This window comes from Elgaria multicarinata, chromosome 2, assembly GCF_023053635.1.
Source record: "Elgaria multicarinata webbii isolate HBS135686 ecotype San Diego chromosome 2, rElgMul1.1.pri, whole genome shotgun sequence".
NCBI classification, from domain to species: domain Eukaryota; kingdom Metazoa; phylum Chordata; class Lepidosauria; order Squamata; family Anguidae; genus Elgaria; species Elgaria multicarinata.
The window spans coordinates 177,415,046-177,436,225 of record NC_086172.1 but is presented as its reverse complement, the minus strand read 5'-3'; the positions used below and the strand labels follow the sequence as shown (position 1 = coordinate 177,436,225).

The window sequence follows — 21,180 nt, the reverse complement described above, 5'->3', positions numbered from 1 at the left end:
TCTCCTCTCCATCCTCCTCCTCCTCCTCAGCCCCCTCCATCCTCCACTCCCCCCCCTCCATCATCTTAATACTTCTTTCTCCGCCTCGTCCTTTCCACACGACAACTCCCTTCACAATCCTCTCCCCTCCTTTCCCCCCATTAATATTTCCCCCCTTCTTCTGCACCCCCGCCTTCCTTCCTCATCTTCTTTAAACTCTCCCTTTCCCTCTCGATTACTTTTACTTTTAACCCCCTTTCCTTTTGCACCCTGACCCTAAACACGTTTCTCCAGAAAGAACTTCCCTTGAGCTCAATGGGATTTTCCAGGATTTAGGATTATTATTTATTTATTTATATAGCACCATCAGTGGGCAGCCAGGACCTCCTATTCCCATTATTTATTTCCATCCATCTTCGGTCCCTTCTTCCTTGAAAAGCCTTCCCACCCACGCGCCCCCCATCCCTGCTGCCTTCGCCTTCCTCCTTTTTGATGCCTCTCTGGTCCCCTCTTCCTCCTTCTCTTCCCCCCCCCTCTCCTAAAATCCCCTCCTTCCCCCATTGGAAAAGCCTTCCCACCCACGCGCCCCCCATCCCTGCTGCCTTCGCCTTCCTCCTTTTTGATGCCTCTCTGGTCTCCTCTTCCTCCTTCTCTTCCCCCCCTCTCCTAAAATCCCCTCCTTCCCCCATTGGAAAAGCCTTCCCACCCACGCGCCCCCCATCCCTGCTGCCTTCGCCTTCCTCCTTTTTGATGCCTCTCTGGTCTCCTCTTCCTCCTTCTCTTCCCCCCCTCTCCTAAAATCCCCTCCTTCCCCCATTGACCCCCTTCCTTTCTCAACTTCCCTTTCTCCTTCTCCATCCCCTCCTCTGACATCTCTTGATGCTCCAGCCCAGCCCATCTTCCCTCCCCCTCCAGCTGTGCAGTTGATCCAGTCTGCCTTTGTGTCTGATGGGAAGCAGATGTGCCTGCATGGGATGCAGTCTTGGGATGATGGGATGAAGCCTCTCTTCAATCCTCCTTTCCCCCCCCCACTCCCACGTTTTTGGAAGTGCCCCCCAAAATGTCTCTTCTGGTGATCAGCAGGTGAGCTCTGTGCATTGGGGTGAGCAGGAGGATGGCATAGTTTCATTATGACAACTTATTTTTTTTCCCCCTGTCGAAAGGATCCAACTTTTATCAGTTCACATCTTTGTGGTGTATTTTCTTTGTTTGTTTGTTTTAATTCTGGGAAAGCTGGAGGTTGGGTTTCCCAGTGTGGATTTGAATACCTGTCACTTGTATTAATTTGGGGAAGGAAAAATGCTTCTGGGGTGTGTGAAATGCTCCAGTTTCATAGCTGTTATTCTTTGCACTATAACTTTTTTAAAACTGCTGAAGGCAAAGCTTTTACATGGGTTGGTATTTTGAACGTTGGGATGGGTGCTCTAAAAGAATGCTTCCTTCAGGAAACTCGCGCTTCTAATTTAGATAGCTGTTCTAGAGATGTATATTACAAAATGCATAGAGTACATGGCGAAATAAATATTTCGGATCCTTGACTATATAGTTGAAGGTTGTGAGTGCAAGTTTTAGTTGACAGCATCCACAAGTGATTAGCCCAATATTTGACTGTGTTGCTGATCACTTCAATCGCTTATAGAATCATAGAATAGCAGAGTTGGAAGGGGCCTACAAGGCCACCGAGTCCAACCCCCTGCTCAATGCAGGAATCCACCCTAAAGCATCCCTGACAGATGGTTGTCCAGCTGCCTCTTGAAGGCCTCTAGTGTGGGAGAGCCCACAGCCTCCCTAGGTAACTGATTCCATTGTCATACTGCTTTAACAGTCAGGAAGTTTTTCCTGATGTCCAGCTGGAATCTGGCTTCCTTTAACTTGAGCCCATTATTCCATGTCCTGCACTCTGGGAGGATCGAGAAGAGATCCTGGCCGTCCTCTGTGTGACAACTTTTTAAGTATTTGAAGAGTGCTATCATGTCTCCCTTCAATCTTCTCTTCTCCAGGCTAAACATGCCCAGTTCTTTCAGTCTCTCTTCATAGGGCTTTGTTTCCAGACCCCTGATCATCCTGGTTGCCCTCCTTATCTTCCTTAATGTTGGCAGGCCTTCCTACCTACCTTTAAAAGATTGCCTTTCATCACAGAACATCCAAGCTCCAAAGCAAGCGCTGCCCTCATTATTTTTTTAATCTTTTGATCAGTCCACCCTACTTTAGAAGCACTTTCACTTTTAAAAATTAAAAAAAACTTCCTTCTCTCCCAATGACATTTCCAAGTATATCTGTTCCTAGCACTGCTATAGCACGCACACATTTTAAGCCTCATGCCCTAAAAGTTCAATGGAAAGTCACTTAAGAATGGTTGAAATGCATGTCTATTTTACTGCCACAGTGTGCATTAGGAAATACTCGAAAAGTCATTTATTCAAACTTAGGTTTTAAGGTATGTGTCTATTTAGAATAAAAAAAATTGGAAAAATCAGAGGTAGCAACAAAGGTTGTTCTCATTGCCTTATTATGCTAGTTTAGTTGCTATTGAGATCCAAGATGACAAAATACATAAAATAGTTGTGGATGGTTTTTTTGGCCATGTTTACAATACATAAGAAAATATGTCAGGTCTCATGTTTACTTATGTGGGGTATGTGTATGTTTTGTTTTGTTTTACTGTGGCAAAAGGTTTCAGGATACATTGATATACTTTAAAAAAAATAACAACACGTTGGTGCCTTCTTCTGTTTCTAGCAATACAGCAGCTTTATTGCCCTGTTTTGAGCTAGAGAATAATTAGTAACTTGTAGATTATTTCTGGTGTGAATTCACAACTAGAAATTCACTTGGTTTTATTTAAGAAAATGTTTTGAACAGAACTCTTTTTATTTAAGCACCTTTGGGGGAAGTTACTAGAACTCTTCTACTTCCTTTTCAATGGAATTGCGATAAATGCCTATCACGGATCTTAATCCTGATTGAATTACAGCACAGTAAGGAAGCTAAAGATATTTCTGTAGAGAGGAACAAATTGGAAGGATCTTGGGGCAGTGAAAGTGGCCAGAGTCTCATTGCACACTTCCCTTCCCCCCCTTATTTTTATTTGTCCCAGTTTGAGGATATTGTTGTTAGTGCTTGAATTTCCAAACGTCAGTTGACATGGTGTCTGTCTGTTTGCAACATCTGTCTTTACATTCATCCCTGTTGCCTTTGGTTTTTCAGGATCAAATATTTGCGAGTTTACTGACCTAGTGCCATGGATGGATTTTGGTTACCATTAAGGGCAGCAGGGCGAGAGATGGAAATCTGATCCATATGACACAATGCACTGGAAAGCTCTCCCTGTAGAGGCCCTTGTGAAATAAATGGAAGCTGTTTGAGACTGATGCTCTTGATCAGCTCCAATTCATTTGATCATCTTGATCAGCTCCTTATCAATTAGCACAGCCTTCTCCCTCCAGGTGTGTTGGACCACAAGCCCAAACATGTCTCAGCCAGCCTGGCTGCCTAGGCATGCTGAAGGTTGTAGACCAACACATCTGGAGGGCACCAGGTTGGGGAAGGCTGAATTAGTATACCATTTGGATTTTCTGCTTCTGGGACCAAATTGACTTTGGTACAGTTCGGTACATTTCACTCTTCTTATACCTGCACGCTAATGAATGACATAAAGCAACTTTTTGCATGATGTGATCTTTTTCCGCATCAGAGGAAAAGCTAGATCCATTTGCAAACAGGATGAGAGAATGCCTCATACATTCCCTAGTGAGCCCTAGAGTCCAATTTCCATGTATCCAAGTCACATGAACAAGGGTCCCGAAAGCTCCTTTGCTGAAGCAGTTTAGCTAGATTTTGCTGTCCCACATTAATAGCTCACTTAGTCTCCAAATCTGAAAATGCAACATTAACACATTCCTGTCCAGTTCTATTGGAGAGGTTTTGGTCTATTAGTTTCTCTTTGCTGTGTTGTTCTTATGTAAGAGATTTACTGTATTTAAATGCATGCAAATCTCTGCAGAACTGGGATGACCACTTAAAAATGATAATAGACAAGTATACTTTAGTGTGTACCTACTTTAAAATACAAGCAACCTTTGAAATTGTATTGGATATGTATTCGTAATTAGGAATTAGGAATGCAAAATATCTGAACTCAAAAGAGAGCTTCCTCTTATAATTCATGCAAATGACGCTAGTTTTTAATTTTATTAGTCAAAAATTGCTCCCACGCAGAAGCCTTTAAAAACAACATTGCAACTCCTTTTCACAACGTTCTTGCGTATAGCTTACAGTGCCTTTTTGTAGAATTTGTCTCTGAGTGCTGTAACAGATTTCTTTTGATGCTTGTTTGTGTATTTGTGACTTAATGTAAGAGAAATCCCTAACTTGGTTGTGGAGGGAGGTGTGTGCCAAAAGAAGAGTGCTTTGAGCAGCACTTTTTGGCAACAGTTCTTAGTCTAAACCAGTCTGGGACAGCAAATATAATTTACTTGTAGCTCCCATTTGTGTGGTTACAATGTATTCATTACTCCTATGATGTATTACTGAGGATAGAATTTCTCTCTTCAGGAAAATGGAGGCTTACCAATTGCCTGGTCTTAACTATCAGTTATATAGGGCACAATCCCATGCAAGTTTAGACAGAAAAAAATCATAAGCCAGTGTGGTGTAGTGGGTAAAGTGTTGGACTGAGAGTCGGGAGATCCGGGTTCTAGTCCCTACTCAGCCATGGAAACCCACTGGGTGACTTTGGGCCAGTCACAGACTCTCAGCCCAGCCCACCTCACAGGGTTGTTGTTGTGAGGATAAAATGGAGAAGAGGAGGGGAACTATGTACCCCGCCTTGGGTTCCTTGGAGTAAAAAAGGTGGGATATAAATGTAATAAATAGAAATAAATAAGAACACAAGAAGAGCCATGCTGGATCAGATCGAGGGCCCATCTAGTCCAGCACTCTGTTCACCCAGTGGCCAACCAGCCATCGGCCAGGGATGAACAAGCAGGACATAGTGCAACAGCACCCTCCCACCCATGTTCCCCAGCAACTGGTGCACACAGGCTTACTTCCTCTGATAGTGAAGGTAGCACACAACCATCAGGGCTAGTAGCCATGGATCACCTTCTTCTCCAGGAATTTATCCAACCCCCTTTTAAAGCCACCCAAATTGGTGGCCATTACCACATCTTGTGGTCATGAATTCCACAATTTAACTCTGTGCTGTGTGAAGAAGTCCTTCCTTTTATGTGTCCTGAATCTCCCACCAATCAGCTTCATGGGATGACCCCTTTGGGTTCTAGTATTATGAGAGAGAGAGAGAGAGAAATGTCTCCCTGTCCACATTCTCCACACTATCATGTCTCCCCTTAGCGTCCTTTTTTCCTGGCTGGGGTATGCTGGCAGTTGTAGGACTTTTTCTATCTAAACATGAATAGGATAGCGCTCTTAGTCTTAGGGGAATAGTTTTGGCCTGGAATCTTTACCTCTGTTCAGACGTCAAATAGGGCCCAAAATAACTGGTTTCGCCCTTCACCGGTGTTCTGCCTTCCTGGGTTTGGTGTCAGGAAGGATCAGTCAAATCTCTCCTGCAGACTTTCTCCCATAGGAGAAACTACAGAGTCACCAGCTTTCAGTGGAGGGAAAGGGAGCAATGTAGATTTCCTTGCTCTGCCTAAGATAAGAGTTCAGTGATATTGCAGCCAGCAGAAGAGGCAGCCCCGTGTGAAGGAACAATGGGCCAAACTCCTCCACGGTATTTTTCATGCTTTGATGACTTCCCTCGTGGCAAAATCATATGGCCCAAAAGGAACCCTTCATTCCATTGTCTGTGTGGGAGCGAGCTGCACATTTAAGTGTCCTGTCAAGTGCAAAGTGCTTTTAAAATGCTTTCAGCGTGTCCACTAATTTGTGCATGGAAGACGTGGGTATACGCCTGTGTCACATCTGCTCAGTTTTTGTGAAAATAAAGAGCCCACAGAGCAAATGCTCGTAACTTTGCTTACCAAATGGCTCACTCCATTAACATTGCCCTCTGGGTGAAAATATACTTAATATCTATGCTACTTTTCGTTTTTATCTGTATTGCGGGCATTAGTGGATATAAAGCTATGTACATTTATTTAGTTAAAACATCCTTGGGTTATGTAGTTAAAGCCTGGTTGGGTAGTGGGATGGAGCTAGCTGGGGAGGAGTACAAGCTAAGACATGGTATTAGGCAAGGCTGTGCCGCTGGCATGAATCCAATTTATGTGAATGTTCCTCTAAACCAAGCAGGATCAGGGATTTTCTGTCATCGAACTGCGTTGTTAAAAGACAAATGGCCTTACTTGTAAGTTGCTGAGGTTTCACTGGCGATGTTGTACTTGTAGTATTTTCTTCTTGCGTAAGATTATTCTGAACCATGGGCTTGTTTTCCTCCCCTTTCTTTTCATGTAGGATTAAGTTCCTCTAGCCTTGGAAATGGCGTTGGCTAAATGTAACATTTAATATATAGCCTTTTTCTCTTGCTTGTTCACTCACTGATAAAGAGAAGGGAAATCAGTATACGTACCCTCGGGGGAATAGGACAGAGAGTTTCTCAGTAGCAGTATTATGGTGGGTGAATGTAATGCGAGAATAGATTAATTAAACGGAAAGAAGAACCCAGAGTTTTGTTCTTTGATCATCTCAGTCACTTTAATGAGGGAGAAAGTGGGGCTCGGGAAGGAAGGAATGTACAGTTTTGATAAGAACATAAGAGGAGCCATGCTGGATCATGCAAAGGGTCCATCTGGTCCAGCACTCTGTTCACACAGTGGCCAACCATCACCAGAGCTTTGCTCTCCACTTCTTTTTCCTCAACCAGGGACCAACAAAGCAGGACATGGTGCAACATCACCCTCCCACCCATGTTCCCCACCCATGTTCCCCAGCCAGTGGTGCATATAGACTTACTGACTCAGATACTGGAGGTAGCAGATAACCATCAGGGCTAGTAGCCATTGATAACCTTCCCCTCCAGGGGCCAATCTACACCAAGCAGGATATAACACTTTTAAAACAGTATAAGTAATGTGTCCTGGGCCTGAACAGTTATCATAACCCTTATAAACCGTTATAAGCAGTTGTGTAGATCCTGCCTAGGATGCTAAATCATTGCTCAGGTCAGATGGAAAGATGGGTTTGGTGGAAACCCTAGCCAGTCTAAAGTACAGACAAGCTTCTTCCTCTTTATCTGGAAGAAAACACATTTATTAATATTTATTTATTTATTTAGCAATCTACCTTTCTACCAGAAATGGCATTCTAGGTGGCTAATTTCAATTTCTGATTTCAGTTATACATTTGGAGAATTATTTGGGTCTTCTTAGATTTCTCTGAAGACTATAATATAAGTAAGATAATGTATCCTTATAATCTATCCTATCCCTAAATATCAAGGTGGAAAATAAGGTGTTTGTTTAAACAAACATTTATGAGCAGTAGCATGGGCACTATGATTAATACAGCAAAGTTGGATACAGCCTCAGACCAGCACTTTGTGGGGGCTGGATGTCAACAAGTAGCCAGTGTAGTTTAGCACAGGAGCAGATAGCACAGGAATGCATCCTGTAGCAGCTGAAGAGTTCAAATACTCCTGGGAACCCCACCCACCCTGGTCTGGGGGGCATCAGATCTGTGTCTCAATCTTCCACCAGTCTAGAGAGAAACAAGCAGAATTTTCTGTGGTATTCTCTTTTTCTTGACCTCTTGGTGGCTTTTGAGATACCTTTTTTATTTTCATTTTTATAAAATTGTAGCCTTCTTCCCCCAAAAAATGGCATTCAAAGCACTTTACACCAATCTTAAGAAGGACCACCATAAAAATCACTTATTTATTTATTGCATTTCTATACCACCCAATAGTTAAAGCTCTCTGGGCAGTTCACAAAAATCAAAACCATAAGTACAATTTAAAGTATATAACTAAACCACAATGTAAAAATACAATATAAAAGTACAAGCAGAATAAAACTGAGCATCAATACAAAGATTTAAAATACAGATTTAAAACAGAAAAGTTAAAAGACTAAGATGATAAAAAGTTAAAATACTGGGAAAATAAAAAGGGTTTCACCTGGCGTCGAAAAGAGTATAATGTAGGTGCCAGGCAAACCTCTCTGGGGAGCTCATTCCAGTGCCGGGGTGCCACAGCAGAGAAGGCCCTCCTCCACTTCCCTTACTCGGCTCCGTCCTTTTTCTTCTGCTGCCCCTTACGCCTGGAACGCTCTTCCAGAACACTTGAGAACTACAAACTCAATCACTGCTTTTAAAACTCAGCTAAAAACTTTTCTTTTCCCTATAGCCTTCAAATATTGAGTTTGTTCTGACTCTATACTGTTAGCTTCACCCTACCCGGTGCCTGTTTACACTTCCCTGTGCCTGTTTGCATTCTCCTTCCCTCTTTATTGTTTACTACAACTTATTAGATTGTAAGCCTATGCGGCAGGGTCTTGCTATTTACTGTGTATAATCTGTACAGCACCATGTACATTGATGGTGCTATATAAATAAATAAATTAATAATAATAATAATAATAATAATAATAATAATAATAATGGTAGCCACCTGCCTCATTTTCTTTGGCAGGGGCTCACGGAGAAGGACCCCTAAAGATGATCTCATGGTCTGGGTAGGTATGTATGGGAGGAGGAGTTCCTTCAGATAACCTGGCCCCAAACTGTTTAGGACTTTAAATGCTAATAGTAGCACTTTGAATCGGGCCTGGAACTGGACTGGCAGCCAGTGAAGCTGGCAAAGGCCTGGCGTAATGTGGTGTCATTGGCCAGTCTCTGTTAACAATCTTGCTGCCCTGTTTTGTACCAGCTGAATTTTTCAGGCAGTTTTCAAAAGCAGCCCCATCATAGCATAAAATATAATAAATCACAGATTCAAGCAGTTTAAAACCAAGAGAAATCAAAACACTAAACACGCAGCTTCAAGTAGCTAACAAAGCAATAACAACAACACTCAAAAGCAGCAATAAAAACACTCACCGCCATCAGAACACTATTACCACCACACAAGGCTTGGGTAAACAGGGCAGATTTTGTCGGTCACCTAGAAGGCGAACATCCATCAGGAGGAGTTTCTGTAGGACTTTCTCTCCACCTCCAGTAGCTTCCCACCAAATTTCAGAATATGGAGGTCCTTGAAGAAGGACCTCCAATGACTATCTCTGCTTTCAGCCACGTTCCTACAGGTGAAGGCAGTCCTTAATACTTTTGCCCCAGACCGTTTAAAGCTTTATATATCAAAAACAGAACTTTGTCTGCGATCTGATACATGCTTAAACCCTATTGAAAAGGGTAGGACGTAATTCTGAGTAAACATGCAAAAAGCCTGCGCTGTTTGAATTGTGTCCAGAAATAACACTAAGATCCGAAGAACATCTTTTAGCATCAGTGAAATCTCCCCACTGTTGTCTGGTCATATCCCAGACAACAATCTAGTCACTGTTTCCTCAACCTCTTGAAATTTCTGAGAACTTTTCAAAGGACGCCCCGTGCAAAACACATTACAGTAGTGATGATATCCTTTGGGCCCCCTATGAGAATTAATTGGAGTTAGCAGGACAGTTTGGGGGTTTACTCCTCTGTAGACCTCTGGGTGTTTTCCTGTGAAGTTCCATCCTTTCCCTCCTATTTTATATATCTCTATATATATCCACTGGGCAGTTTGACATGTAGAGTATAATGCAGAAGACGGCCTGCTCCATTTTTCATTTAAAAGACAAGCAGAATAGAAATAAGCCAACAAGGACGAAAGTCAGCAACTTTAGTTTTGTGTGTGGAGGCCATGATTCAGTGCGTACACAAGATGGAGCTGGTGCTGATTTGGGCTTCTAAATTGTTCCTGGAGTCAAATTCCTTCTAATGATCAGCAGCATTTCCTCTTTGGTGAACCAAATTCACAGTCTGGTTGTGCTTCTGGATCTTGGATTTACTGCTGGAAGCACAAGTGGCAGCCGTGGTTAGGATGAACAGTCACCCATTCTTCTTTAGTAACTTCTAGGCTTGCCTCTCTGGTGTATTCTAAAAGATGGGGTGGGTGGGTGCTCCAGTACTGTTTGAACTACACTGGCTACTTGTTGACTTCCAGACCCCACAAAGTGCTGGTCTGAGGCTGTGTCTAACTTTGTTTGGTCACCAGTAGAACATATACCACCTGCAGAACAGATTGCCCCTCCTCCCACATTCCCAAATTACTCTGGAGGGTTGGGGGGGTCCATTCAAACCCAATTTGGAGGGGCACCGGGTGCAGGAAGGAGGAGAGTCCCCTTGCATGAGCAGATGGAACCCTTTGGCTGCATTCACACTAAGCCATGGTTTATGTTAAGCATGGTTTGTTGCTTCAGCAATGAATTGTCCTATAGATGAGCAAACCATGGATTATTTACCCTATTTCCAGTTTCCCTCTTCCTACCATTTTCCAACCTTGAGACCTGTTTAATTTTCAGCTGAGCACCTTTGTTTCAGGGAGGACAGCAGTGCAAACACACCAGGGATAAAATTCAATTCTGGGTCCAGATATCACAACAAGCTATGATTACAACAAGACAAACTTCATAAGCCAACAACAACCCATGGGTTCTATTTGTGGTTTATAGCTGGTTAAAAAAACCATGGTTTGTTTGCGAGGATGGGTTCAGACACAACAGCCTGGTTTGCATGTGACAAGAACCCAGAGTATGTCCCGGTTCACACCGCATGAGCTGTAGTGCATGCGGCTGCCAAATTTGTAATTTTGCATTGCTGCTGTTTTTATCTGGTTGAGCTTTTTTATTGTATTTTATATTATGGTTTTATACTGTTGTTTTATATTATGAATGGTTTTAATTTTTGTGAACCGACCAGAGAGCTCTGGCTATTGGGCGGTATAGAAATGTAATAAATAAATAAATAAAATAAAAATTATGAATATGCAGCCCTTAATAGGGTTGTGGCATGCTGTCCAAACCTAGCCACTGTGGTTATATGAGGATTAGACACCCTCGCAAAACCCAAGGTTTAAATAACCCATGGTGAAACTATTGAGTATTAGTATGGGTTGTTGTTGAATTGTGCGTTGCCGTTACATGTGAACGCTGCACTATGGTTTAACTATGGGTTGTTAACCACAATCAACCCAGGAAGAAAACCAGTTGATTGTGAGCTCACAACCCAACACCAACCCATGGGTTGTTTGTGGTTAACGACCCATAGTTAAACCATACGGGTTTCATGCATAAGGACAACTCACTATTCAGCACCTCACCACTGACAACCCATATTCCATACTCTGGACTGTTGTTACATGTGAACCAGGTCAAAAACACACCAGTTCTTAACAAACCACTTGAGGCACAGGTGAACTCAGTGGCAAAGAGCACCTTTTATCAGCTTAAGTTGATATACCAACTACGCCCTTATCTGGACAGAGATAGCCTAGCTACAGTTATCCATGCTCTGATAACCTCTCGCTTGGATCACTGCAATGCGTTATACGTGGGGCTGCCTTTGAAAACGGTCCGGAAGCTTCAGCTGGTACAAAACAGGGCAGCCCGTTTACTAACAGGGACTGGCCGGCGAGACCACATCACACCAGTCCTTTTCCAGCTTCATTGGCTGCCAGTCCAGGTCCGGGCCCAATTCAAAGTGCTGGTATTAACATTTAAAGCCCTAAACGGTTTGGGGCCAGGTTATTTGAAGGAACGCCTCCTCCCATATGTACCTGCCCGGACCTTAAGATCATCTACAGGAGCCCTTCTCCGTGAGCCCCTGCCAAAGGAAGTGAGGCAGGTGGCTACTAGGAGGAGGGCCTTCTCCGCTGTGGCACCCCGGTTGTGGAATGAGCTCCCCAGAGAGGTCCGCCTGGCTCCTACACTGTACTGCTTTCGTCGCCAGCTGAAGACCTTTTTATTCTCTCAATATTTTAACACTTAATTTTAACTTAAATTTAAATCTTACTGTTTTAACTCTGTATTTTAATCTTATATCAATTTTGCTGTGTGGTTTTATCCTGGTTGTGCTTTTATACTGTATTTTGCAATTGTGCTTTTAACCTGTTGGTTGTTTTATTGTGGTTTTAATTTTTGTGAACCGCCCAGAGAGCTTCGGCTATCGGGCGGTATAAAAATGTAATAAATAAATAAATAATAAATAAATAAAAACCATAGCATGGCTTAGCAGCTTACACAGCTGCCGTATCTCTTGAGATCTGAGGAAGACGCCACAATCCGTATCTTCATAGGAGGAGCATACCCTTTTCCATCGTAATTCTCCCTAACCAGTTGCTGTTAAACCCAATCCTACTGTCTTTTGAGATAGGATTTTAAAATCCTTCCAGTTTTTCAGCGTTCTGCCTGATCACAAGTTTAAGGGGTGCCGCCCACCCCCATTTGTAGAGGAGCTGAACTGTTTCATGATGTTTGATACTAGGATTTATTTTTGTGTGAACTAGCTTGAGTTAAGGCTTGCCGTAAATGTGGCTTATACATAATGGAATAATAAATAATATAAAAATACTTGTTTAAAAATGCCTCAATGTTTCAGAAACCTTTGCCGCACAGTATAAAAAATTTACAGTCCCAGTTGGCTATCTTTTTTTATTCGATGGGACCGCCATGGCAACAGTTTTGAATAAAGATTTACTCTCTAAGGCTCACAGAGGCACTACCAAGCATGAGTTAAATCTTGAGGAAGGCTTAATTTCTATAATACCCTTTCTTTTCTCCTGCAGTACCTAAAAAGCATTTCTATCCATCATGGTCTTTTAAAATTGCTTTCAGCAAAGGAACTGGATTTTATATAATCCTCTTCAATATGTAAAGCCTAGCTAGTTCAAGTGCCTTGCAGGCATCCTTAGAAAAAAAGAAAAGAAAAACAACTTTCATTTTAAAAAGCAAGTGACAAGAAGCAGCAAGAGATTCCTAGTCTGTGACTTATGTATTTTTAATTAATTTCTGTCTTGAGAGTGACCTGAAAGTGTCAGGATGGAATAGCATCTCTTAACATCATGCTTATGTGAACCAATATTGAAAAGCCTAACATGAATTTTTGAGTATGTTATACTTCTTGACCTACTTTGTCTCTCTTCTGGGGTTTTTGCTCTTGAATAGTTCACTGGCACGAATACAGCATTTGTCCAAAGGACAGGCAAAGCACACACACAAAAAGGGGGTGGGTGGGGAAATCTGCCCCCACCCCCCGGAATGATGTTAAACCCAGTCTGTGGTTCGTTTGTCTTAACATGTCATAGAGGAAGCTCTTGAAGTCTAATTAAGTTAAAACTGCGTCGTGTGTGATTCAGAGCATCATTACCCAAAGATCCATTTATCGGAAAGCACTAATAGATGGGGTTTTAACAATGTCTTATTTAAAAAGAAAGAGAGAGAGAGAGAGAACTAGTGGCAATGAGAATTACAGTGTGCAGCTTATAAAAACAGCTTATAAAAACAGCTCTACTGGAAATAGGATCCTTCATGACTGTGCTGATTGTTTGAGCCAGTCATCATTTCCATGGGGACAAGTTTTGGGAATAGTCCCCGTCCCGTCCCCCTGTTGTTGTTTGGGATGCTTCCAGACAAGGCTTTCATGGTGTCGTTGCCCTGCCTCATTCATGGAATTTTAGACGGTCCAGATAAAGATGTCTTCTGCTTGGAGCCCTCTCATCACATCTTCCATTTTCTCGCCCACCGTGTGTTCTGTGACTTCCCCCTGTATCGTCCATCTTTTTCCTTTATTGCGGAAAAGAAAATTATTATTATTATTATTATTACCTTATTTCTTCGATTCTAAGACACACTTTTTTCCCCATAGAAACATCTCTAAAAACGGGGTGCGTCTTAGAATCGTGGGTGTGTCTTAGGGTGTTTTTTTTCCTGTTGGTGGTACTGAAATTAGTGTGCATCATACAATCGATGGCGTCTTACAATCGAAGAAATACGGTACTCTTTTCTCACTCGTGGCATTTTTTCTAGACATACATGACAAGCTTTTCCAAGTCATGCTGTCTTATACTGATTTCAGAAATTTCTCGACTATTGAACATGTTTGAGTGTGACTGCTTTCTGGATGTTGGTGTGGGTGTATTTTGGTAGACCCAGTTTCTGAAGGTTTTCTGTATATATTTTTTTATCATAGAATCATAGAATAGTAGAGTTGGAAGGGGCCTATAAGGCCATTGAGTCCAACCCCCTGCTCAATACAGGAATCCACCTTTAAGCATACCTGACAGATGGCTGTCCAGCTGCCTCTTGAAGGCCTCTAGTGTGGGAGAGCCCACCATCTCCCTAGAGAACTGGTTCCATTGTCGTACTGCTCTAACAGTCAGGAAGTTTTTTCTGATGTCCAACCGGAATCTGGCTTCCTGTAACTTGAGCCCATTATTCTGTGTCCTGATATGATTCCCGTGACTGATGTGACTAACGGAATAATGGAGACCTTTTCCTGTTGCCATCATTCTTTAACTTCCATAGCCAGTGATGTATATTTTTCCTCTTCTTATTAGTAATATTATTTATATGTATGTGTCACCTCCCACTGCCAAAAGCAATCTCAAAGTGACTTCCCCACACAGATATAAAGATCCACAAGGAATATAACACAAAAATTCCAGAATCAATATAGACCAAAATCAGCACAAGAATACATATGAAAATTTATATTATGAAACAATACATTATGAAAAGAGTTCATCCCTCCACCCCCTCAAAGCCTAGAATAAACACCGCCAAAGCAGCCCACTACAATTGGGCCATAATTAATGTCCAAATGCCTAGGAAAATAAGTACATCTTTGCCTGGCAACAAAAAAATGACAGTGTGGTATCAGGCAAAAAAACCCAGAATAGTTGCACAATGGCTTCTGAGTAGTAACACTAGGACTCCTGCATCTAGAAGCACCCTTGTAGCATAAAAACACAAAAACACCCTTAGCTCCAAGACCATGCATGCTCTTCCCCCCCCCCCCGCAAAGATGAACATTGGTGTTGCAGCTGAGTCTTTACTAAGATCTTCACAACATTCTAAAATTCCAGTGCTAAAATCCTATGTATGTTTTACTTCTGAGTAAGTCCCACTGAACACAGTCTTGGAGCGTCATCAGATGAGCATTTTATCGCACGCTCACTACTGCCCGCTCATGGTTTCCCGCACAACCTTTAGATGACACCGTCCGCCTCCCGCTCCTTCTCGTCTTTTTTCGTCACAAAATGGACCCCTTTTAATCCGACTTTTTTTTTAAAAAAACGGAATGTGCCGCCATTTCCTGCTGTGTGCAGGAAAAGTGGCGCGATAAAAACGCCCCCTGAATGGGCCACGTGGTCTTTGTTTACTTCGTCTTTCTTCTCCGGGAAGAAAGAGGAAGTATTGTGGGACAGGAGCAAGGGCAGAGAAGCGACGATTTCCCCCCCATCTGATGACGCTCTTCGTTCTAAGTAAACATGCATAGGATTGGGCTGCAAGTATACTTTCAACACAAGTAGTCTCTCGTAGGGCTCTTTAATTATTTGCTGTATGAGCCAGGGCATTTCGAAGGAGCCACAGTAGGTAGTGGTGTAACTTTGAAGTAAATGGTTTTAGGGATGAATTTGAGAACTGCCTTATATATTTGATAACAGTGTATATATTGATCTTAGTGGGACTACGGGCATGTCTAGACGAGGAGGGTGGAGGGGTATGATCTCGCGATTTTATGATTGCAAGATCGTCCCCCCTGTCTTCATGAGGTGAAGCGCCCAGAGAGCTCCGGCTATTGGGCGGTATAGAAATGTAATAAATAAATAAATGAGGTGCGTGACATCCCAGGAGGAAGAGGATGTCGTGGCCGCCATTTTTTTTTTAAAGCAACAGGAGGGCCAGGCCAGCCTTTCTCGGGCTATTGCCAGGCAGGAAGCATCACAGCTGGGCGGGGGGTTCATAGTTCATAGTCTTCCCTCGCCTTCCCTAAGCATATCTGGTAGCTTGTCATCCCCCAGACTTGTAACTACTATCAGCAAAAGCAGGAATGGAGATAGGATAGGATAAACTGCTGGATGTTCTTGGGGAAAGATCTGAAAGGCACCTTGGAGCAAACAGACTGTGCCAGCAATACAGTGGTGGCCCTGTTGGTAAGGAAAAAGCTATATCGGGGTTTCCTCACAACGATCCTTTCAAAAGGTTTCCATTAGGGTGCAGCAATGATCACTTGATGATAAGGGGCATGTCTAGACGGGGTGATATCCTGGGGATCGGCCCAGGATCATCCCTGTGCGTCCACATGACGCACAGGGGATCCTGGGAGCAGGGAGTGATGATTCCTCCCTTTCTCCGGGATGTGGCCCTACCGTTCCATCCCAGTTTTTCCCACGGCCTCGGGATGATCCCAAGACCGCGGGACGTGTGGCCTGCCGTCACAGTTTCCATAGAATCATAGAATAGAAGAGTTGAAAGGGGCCTACAAGGCCATCGAGTCCAACCCCCTGCTCAATGCAGGAATCCACCCTAAAGCATCCCTGACAGATGGTTGTCCAGCTGCCTCTTGAAGGCCTCTAGGGTGGGAGAGCCCACAACCTCCCTAGGTAACTGGTTCCATTGTCGTACTGCTCTAACAGTCAGGAAGTTTTTCCTGATGTCCATCCGGAATCTGGCTTCCTTTAACTTGAGCCCGTTATTCCGTGTCCTGTACCCTGGGAGGATCGAGAAGAGATCCTGGCCCTCCTCTGTGTGACAACCTTTTAAGTATTTGAAGAGTGCTATCATGTTTTGTCCTGGTTCCTCGTGAGTAAACGCTAGGCCCCGGGCACAGAGCTCTGCAAGCGCTCTGTGCCCATCGGTGGGGGGGGGGGAGCGGGGGGGGGCTTTTTTGAAACAACAACTAACCTTTGTGCTGGAGCGCACCAGGACTGCATGCTTGTCTTCTTCTCCATGTTCTCATGATATACGTTGAATGTTGTGTTTTCTGTTTTCATAGACACATCCAAGAAGTACCTGATGGGTGCTCTCTGTAATAGAAACTGGGAGGCAAGGATTTGGCAACATTAGTCTTGGAACTTCTGTGAAGCCCGTCACATCAAAGCATGGCAGAAAATAAAGAAAGGAATCCTAAAAACACAGACGTGAGGCCTAAAACCAGCCGGAGTAGAAGTGCAGACAGAAAAGACGGATACGTATGGAGTGGAAAGAAGCTTTCTTGGTCCAAAAGGAGCGAGAACGGTTCCGATGCAGAGGCGGCAAGCACCTCTGGAAAATCTGCGCTGAGTCTAAAGACCCAGGAGAGGAAACACAGCTGTTCCTCCACTGAGCTGGACTTGGAACGTTCATGTGGCCACAGGTTCCTGGGGCGTTCCCTTAAACAGAAGCTGCAGGACGCCGTGGGGCAGTGTTTCCCCATAAAGAATTGCGGCAGTCGGCATTCTTCGGTGCTCCCATCAAAGAGGAAAATACATATCAGCGAGCTTATGTTGGACGAGTGCCCTTTTCCACCCCGATCTGAGCTAGCCTTCCGGTGGCATTTAATCAAACGGCACACTGCCCCCGTCAAGCAAAGATCCGAAAGTTGGCTGAGTACGGAGTCTTCCCAGGGCGAAGGGAAAGATGGAGACCTGAGGGAGGTTGAGAGTGTGGATGGAGGAGGGTCAGCTGTTTTGCAGGCATGTAGCATGAGTGACAGCGCTTCCTGTAGGTGCGACCCTCGGGGCGAATCCGCCACGGGCAAGCAGCTAAGGAACGGCAGAGAGGACAGCGACATGGACTCCGACGATGAAGTGGTGACGCTTTGTACTAGCTCTAGGAAGAGGAACAAGCCACGATGGGAAACAGACGATGAGCTGTTGCAACTGGAAACGCCTCCTAAATATCACACCCAGATTGACTATGTCCATTGCCTCGTCCCGGACCTCCTGCAGATCAATAATAACCCATGCTACTGGGGAGTGATGGATAAATACGCTGCAGAAGCTCTTCTGGACGGAAAGCCAGAGGGGACTTTTTTGTTACGAGACTCTGCCCAGGAAGACTACTTGTTCTCCGTTAGTTTTCGGCGTTACAGCCGTTCCCTTCACGCCAGGATTGAGCAGTGGAATCACAACTTCAGCTTCGATGCTCATGACCCCTGTGTCTTCCATTCCCCTGACATTACTGGACTCTTAGAACATTACAAAGATCCCAGCTCTTGTATGTTCTTTGAGCCGCTTCTTTCTACCCCCTTAAACAGGACTTTCCCCTTTTCTCTCCAACATATATGCAGGACAGTTATTTGTAACTGTACAACTTACGACGGCATAGATGCCCTTCCTATTCCTCCATCTGTGAAATTATATTTGAAAGAATATCATTATAAGTCTAAAGTTAGAGTCCTCAGGATTGATGTACCAGACCTACAAGCCTAGAAGACATTTTCAAAGGCGTTTTTGGTTATTTGTTAAAGCTCTGGGAAGACCTCTTTTTTCTCTCTCTGATTTCCCCCCCCCCTGCAAAATTATTTATAATCCAAACTGAATTCTGCCTGAGCCTTAGGATCCAAATAGATTTTTATTCCCTTGACCCAATGGGTAGACTTTTTTGGGGGAAGACACGATATCTGTGGTTTTATTGGTAGTAATATTCTGTAAGGTTTTATGGACTTTCAAATAAGTTTTAAAGTTTTCACTCACACCTAACCTTTTTAGATTTGAATATTAAGTCAAAATGGAATTTGACTTGCCTTTTATAAACTGTGAATTATATGCGGTACAGGCATGTTTTAAACACTGTATGCAGTGGTTCCTCAAGAGTGACTAATTTGTATTTTATACCTTTCTTTGAAAATTAGTACTTTGTCCTCTCTCTCTATAAAAAAGGTGAAATTAATAAGTTTATTTATGATGTTGCTGCTACTGTGTGGGTTCTTAATATCTTTTCAGTGTGAGTGAGGTTGCTGCCTTTTGAGATTCCATGTGACAGCAATCTGGTATTTGGAACTGCAATTTAGTTTATTATTATTCTTAATTGTGTGCCTAGGCCTAGTTTGGGGATAGCTACTGAGAATCCTGAAATGATCCTTCACTGTACCAAGGATTATTGGCGAGAAGTTAGTACCTGTTTTACAAGGAAGACAAGGCACAATCCTGTCTATTGTGCCCTGGGTTATTGGACTCCCCTGAACTTGGAGGATTCTGATTGTCCAATGCAGGGCAGGAGGAGTGACAAAAGCGATCTTTGCCTCCCACCCTGCACTTTTCACTAGAAGAGTTTTACAGACCACCCAACAACGGTGCTTCTGAGGGGGAGGACGCGGGTTTTCTAGCGGCCATGCAGCTCGCCGGCCCACCTCCTGTGTTCTGCTCGGGCTTCCAGACACAAATCAGGGGTCACCTTCCACCCAGGAACACCTCCACATTGATGCTGGATGAAGGTTAGATGGCAGAAGAGCTGCGTTCAGTTTGCTCCAGCCTAAAAAGTCGGGGTAAGTCCCCAACTTTTTAAATGCAGAGCTTCGCAGGAAAGACCCAAGGTGGCTTCGAGGTGGCTGCTGCATTGTATAACCGACGCAGCGCCACCATGAACCCGCCACAGGGCTTTGGGAGCATATACACAGCACCCTTGGCCTCTCCTGTCTCGTCTCGTCCCCACCCACAGAAATGCCCCCCTCTCCTCTCTAAGGTCACTTTTCCGAGCTTGGAGGCCAGCTGGCGTGGTTCTTTCCTTGCAGGCTGTGAGGGAGCAGGAGAATCTCTGACTCCACTTCTGAGGTCGAAGCACTGCTTCCCACCACGGAGGGGGGAATCCCCAGTATCCTTGGCTCCTTAGACGATGTCTAGGAGGCATAAGTCTTGGAGCACTAGTCAGGATGAGACCTTGGTTTGGATGCAGGCTGCACAAGCCACACATGCTATGACAAATACATTTAACATAATCATTGCTCCATATCCATTCCTGCCACAGATTCTTTACTCACTGTGTTACCTTAAGAACATCAGAGGAGCCCTACTGGATCAGACCAAGGGTCCATCTAGTCCAGCACTCTGTTCACACAGTGGCCAACCAGCTGTCGACCAGGGACCAACAAAGCAGGACAAAGTGCAACAGCACCCTCCCACCCATGTTCCACAGCACCTGGGGCACACAGGCTTACTGTCTCAGATACTGGAGGTATCAGATAACCATCAGGGCTAGTCTCCCCACGGCCTGAGTTTGATCCCAGCGGAAGCTGGTTTCAGGCAGCCGGCTCAGGTCAACTCAGCCTTCCATCCTCCCGAGGTCGGTAAAATGAGTACCCAGTTAGCTGGGGGGAAGGTAATAATGGCCGGGGAAGGCAACGGCAAACCACCCCACTATAAGGCCTGCCAAGAAAATGTCAGCGAAAGCTGGCGTCCCTCCAAGAGTCAGTAATGACTCAGTGCTTGCACGAGAGGTTCCTTTCCTTCCTTTCTTTTAAAGCCATCCAAATTTACTCTTCCTGTAATCTTCCCTCAGGATAATTGCTAGGCACTTGAAAGATTAGAGGTCCATAGGTTTAATTACCATATGGGAGGATGGGGGGGGGAGCATGCACCCAATGATGGAAGGGTTAACCCTTTCCTCCCCAACTGTGATCCCCAAGGAAATCCCCTGACTGACAATTTAGTTTAGGGGAGAAACTCCCATGGAAGCACCCTCCTCTACATTTATTTATTATTACCCTGTATATACCACACCTTATCTGCTAAAAAGCCATCAAGGTGGTGTACAACAATTTAAAACAATGTACCAATAAAAACAGTAAAAACTACACATTTTAAAAGGCAAGCATTGAAAATATGCACTTTTAAACCCTTTCTAAAGGTCTAGAGAATACGGGGCAATCATCGTTCTCAAGGGAGCACGTTCCGTAGTTTGAAGGGAACACAGGAGAAAGTCCTTTTACACAGGCCCAACAGAATGGCTTCTGGGTAATGGCGTCCCCAAAAGGGCCTCTGTTACTTTATCACTCCCTTCACATTACTCCACCCGCAACACTTCCCAGATCTACCATTTTTGAGGTTATCATAGAATCGTAGAACAGCAGAGTTGGAAGGGGCCTACAAGGCCATCGAGTCCAACCCCCTGCTCAATGCAGGAATCCACCTTAAAGCATCCCTGACAGATGGCTGCTCAGCTGCCTTTTGAATACCTGCAGTTATGATTGCAGTAACCTCCTGTTTCCCCCCAAAAGTATGGACAGTCCCTGGTTTGGCAAATTTCCAAAGCCACAATCCTTCACGCCTGTGATATATGTATTTGG

At 44.0% G+C, this 21,180-nt stretch overlaps 1 protein-coding gene across 1 annotated transcript; it reads left to right on the top strand.

Annotated features, from left to right (window-relative positions):
* Positions 1-17: 17 nt before the first annotated feature.
* Positions 18-18,771, top strand: SOCS4 (suppressor of cytokine signaling 4). The gene is made up of 2 exons (XM_063118166.1): positions 18-1,062; positions 16,912-18,771. Exon 2 carries the CDS (start codon positions 17,018-17,020, stop codon positions 18,326-18,328), a length of 1,311 nt encoding a protein of 436 aa, XP_062974236.1. The 5' UTR covers positions 18-1,062; positions 16,912-17,017; the 3' UTR covers positions 18,329-18,771.
* Positions 18,772-21,180: the final 2,409 nt, after the last annotated feature.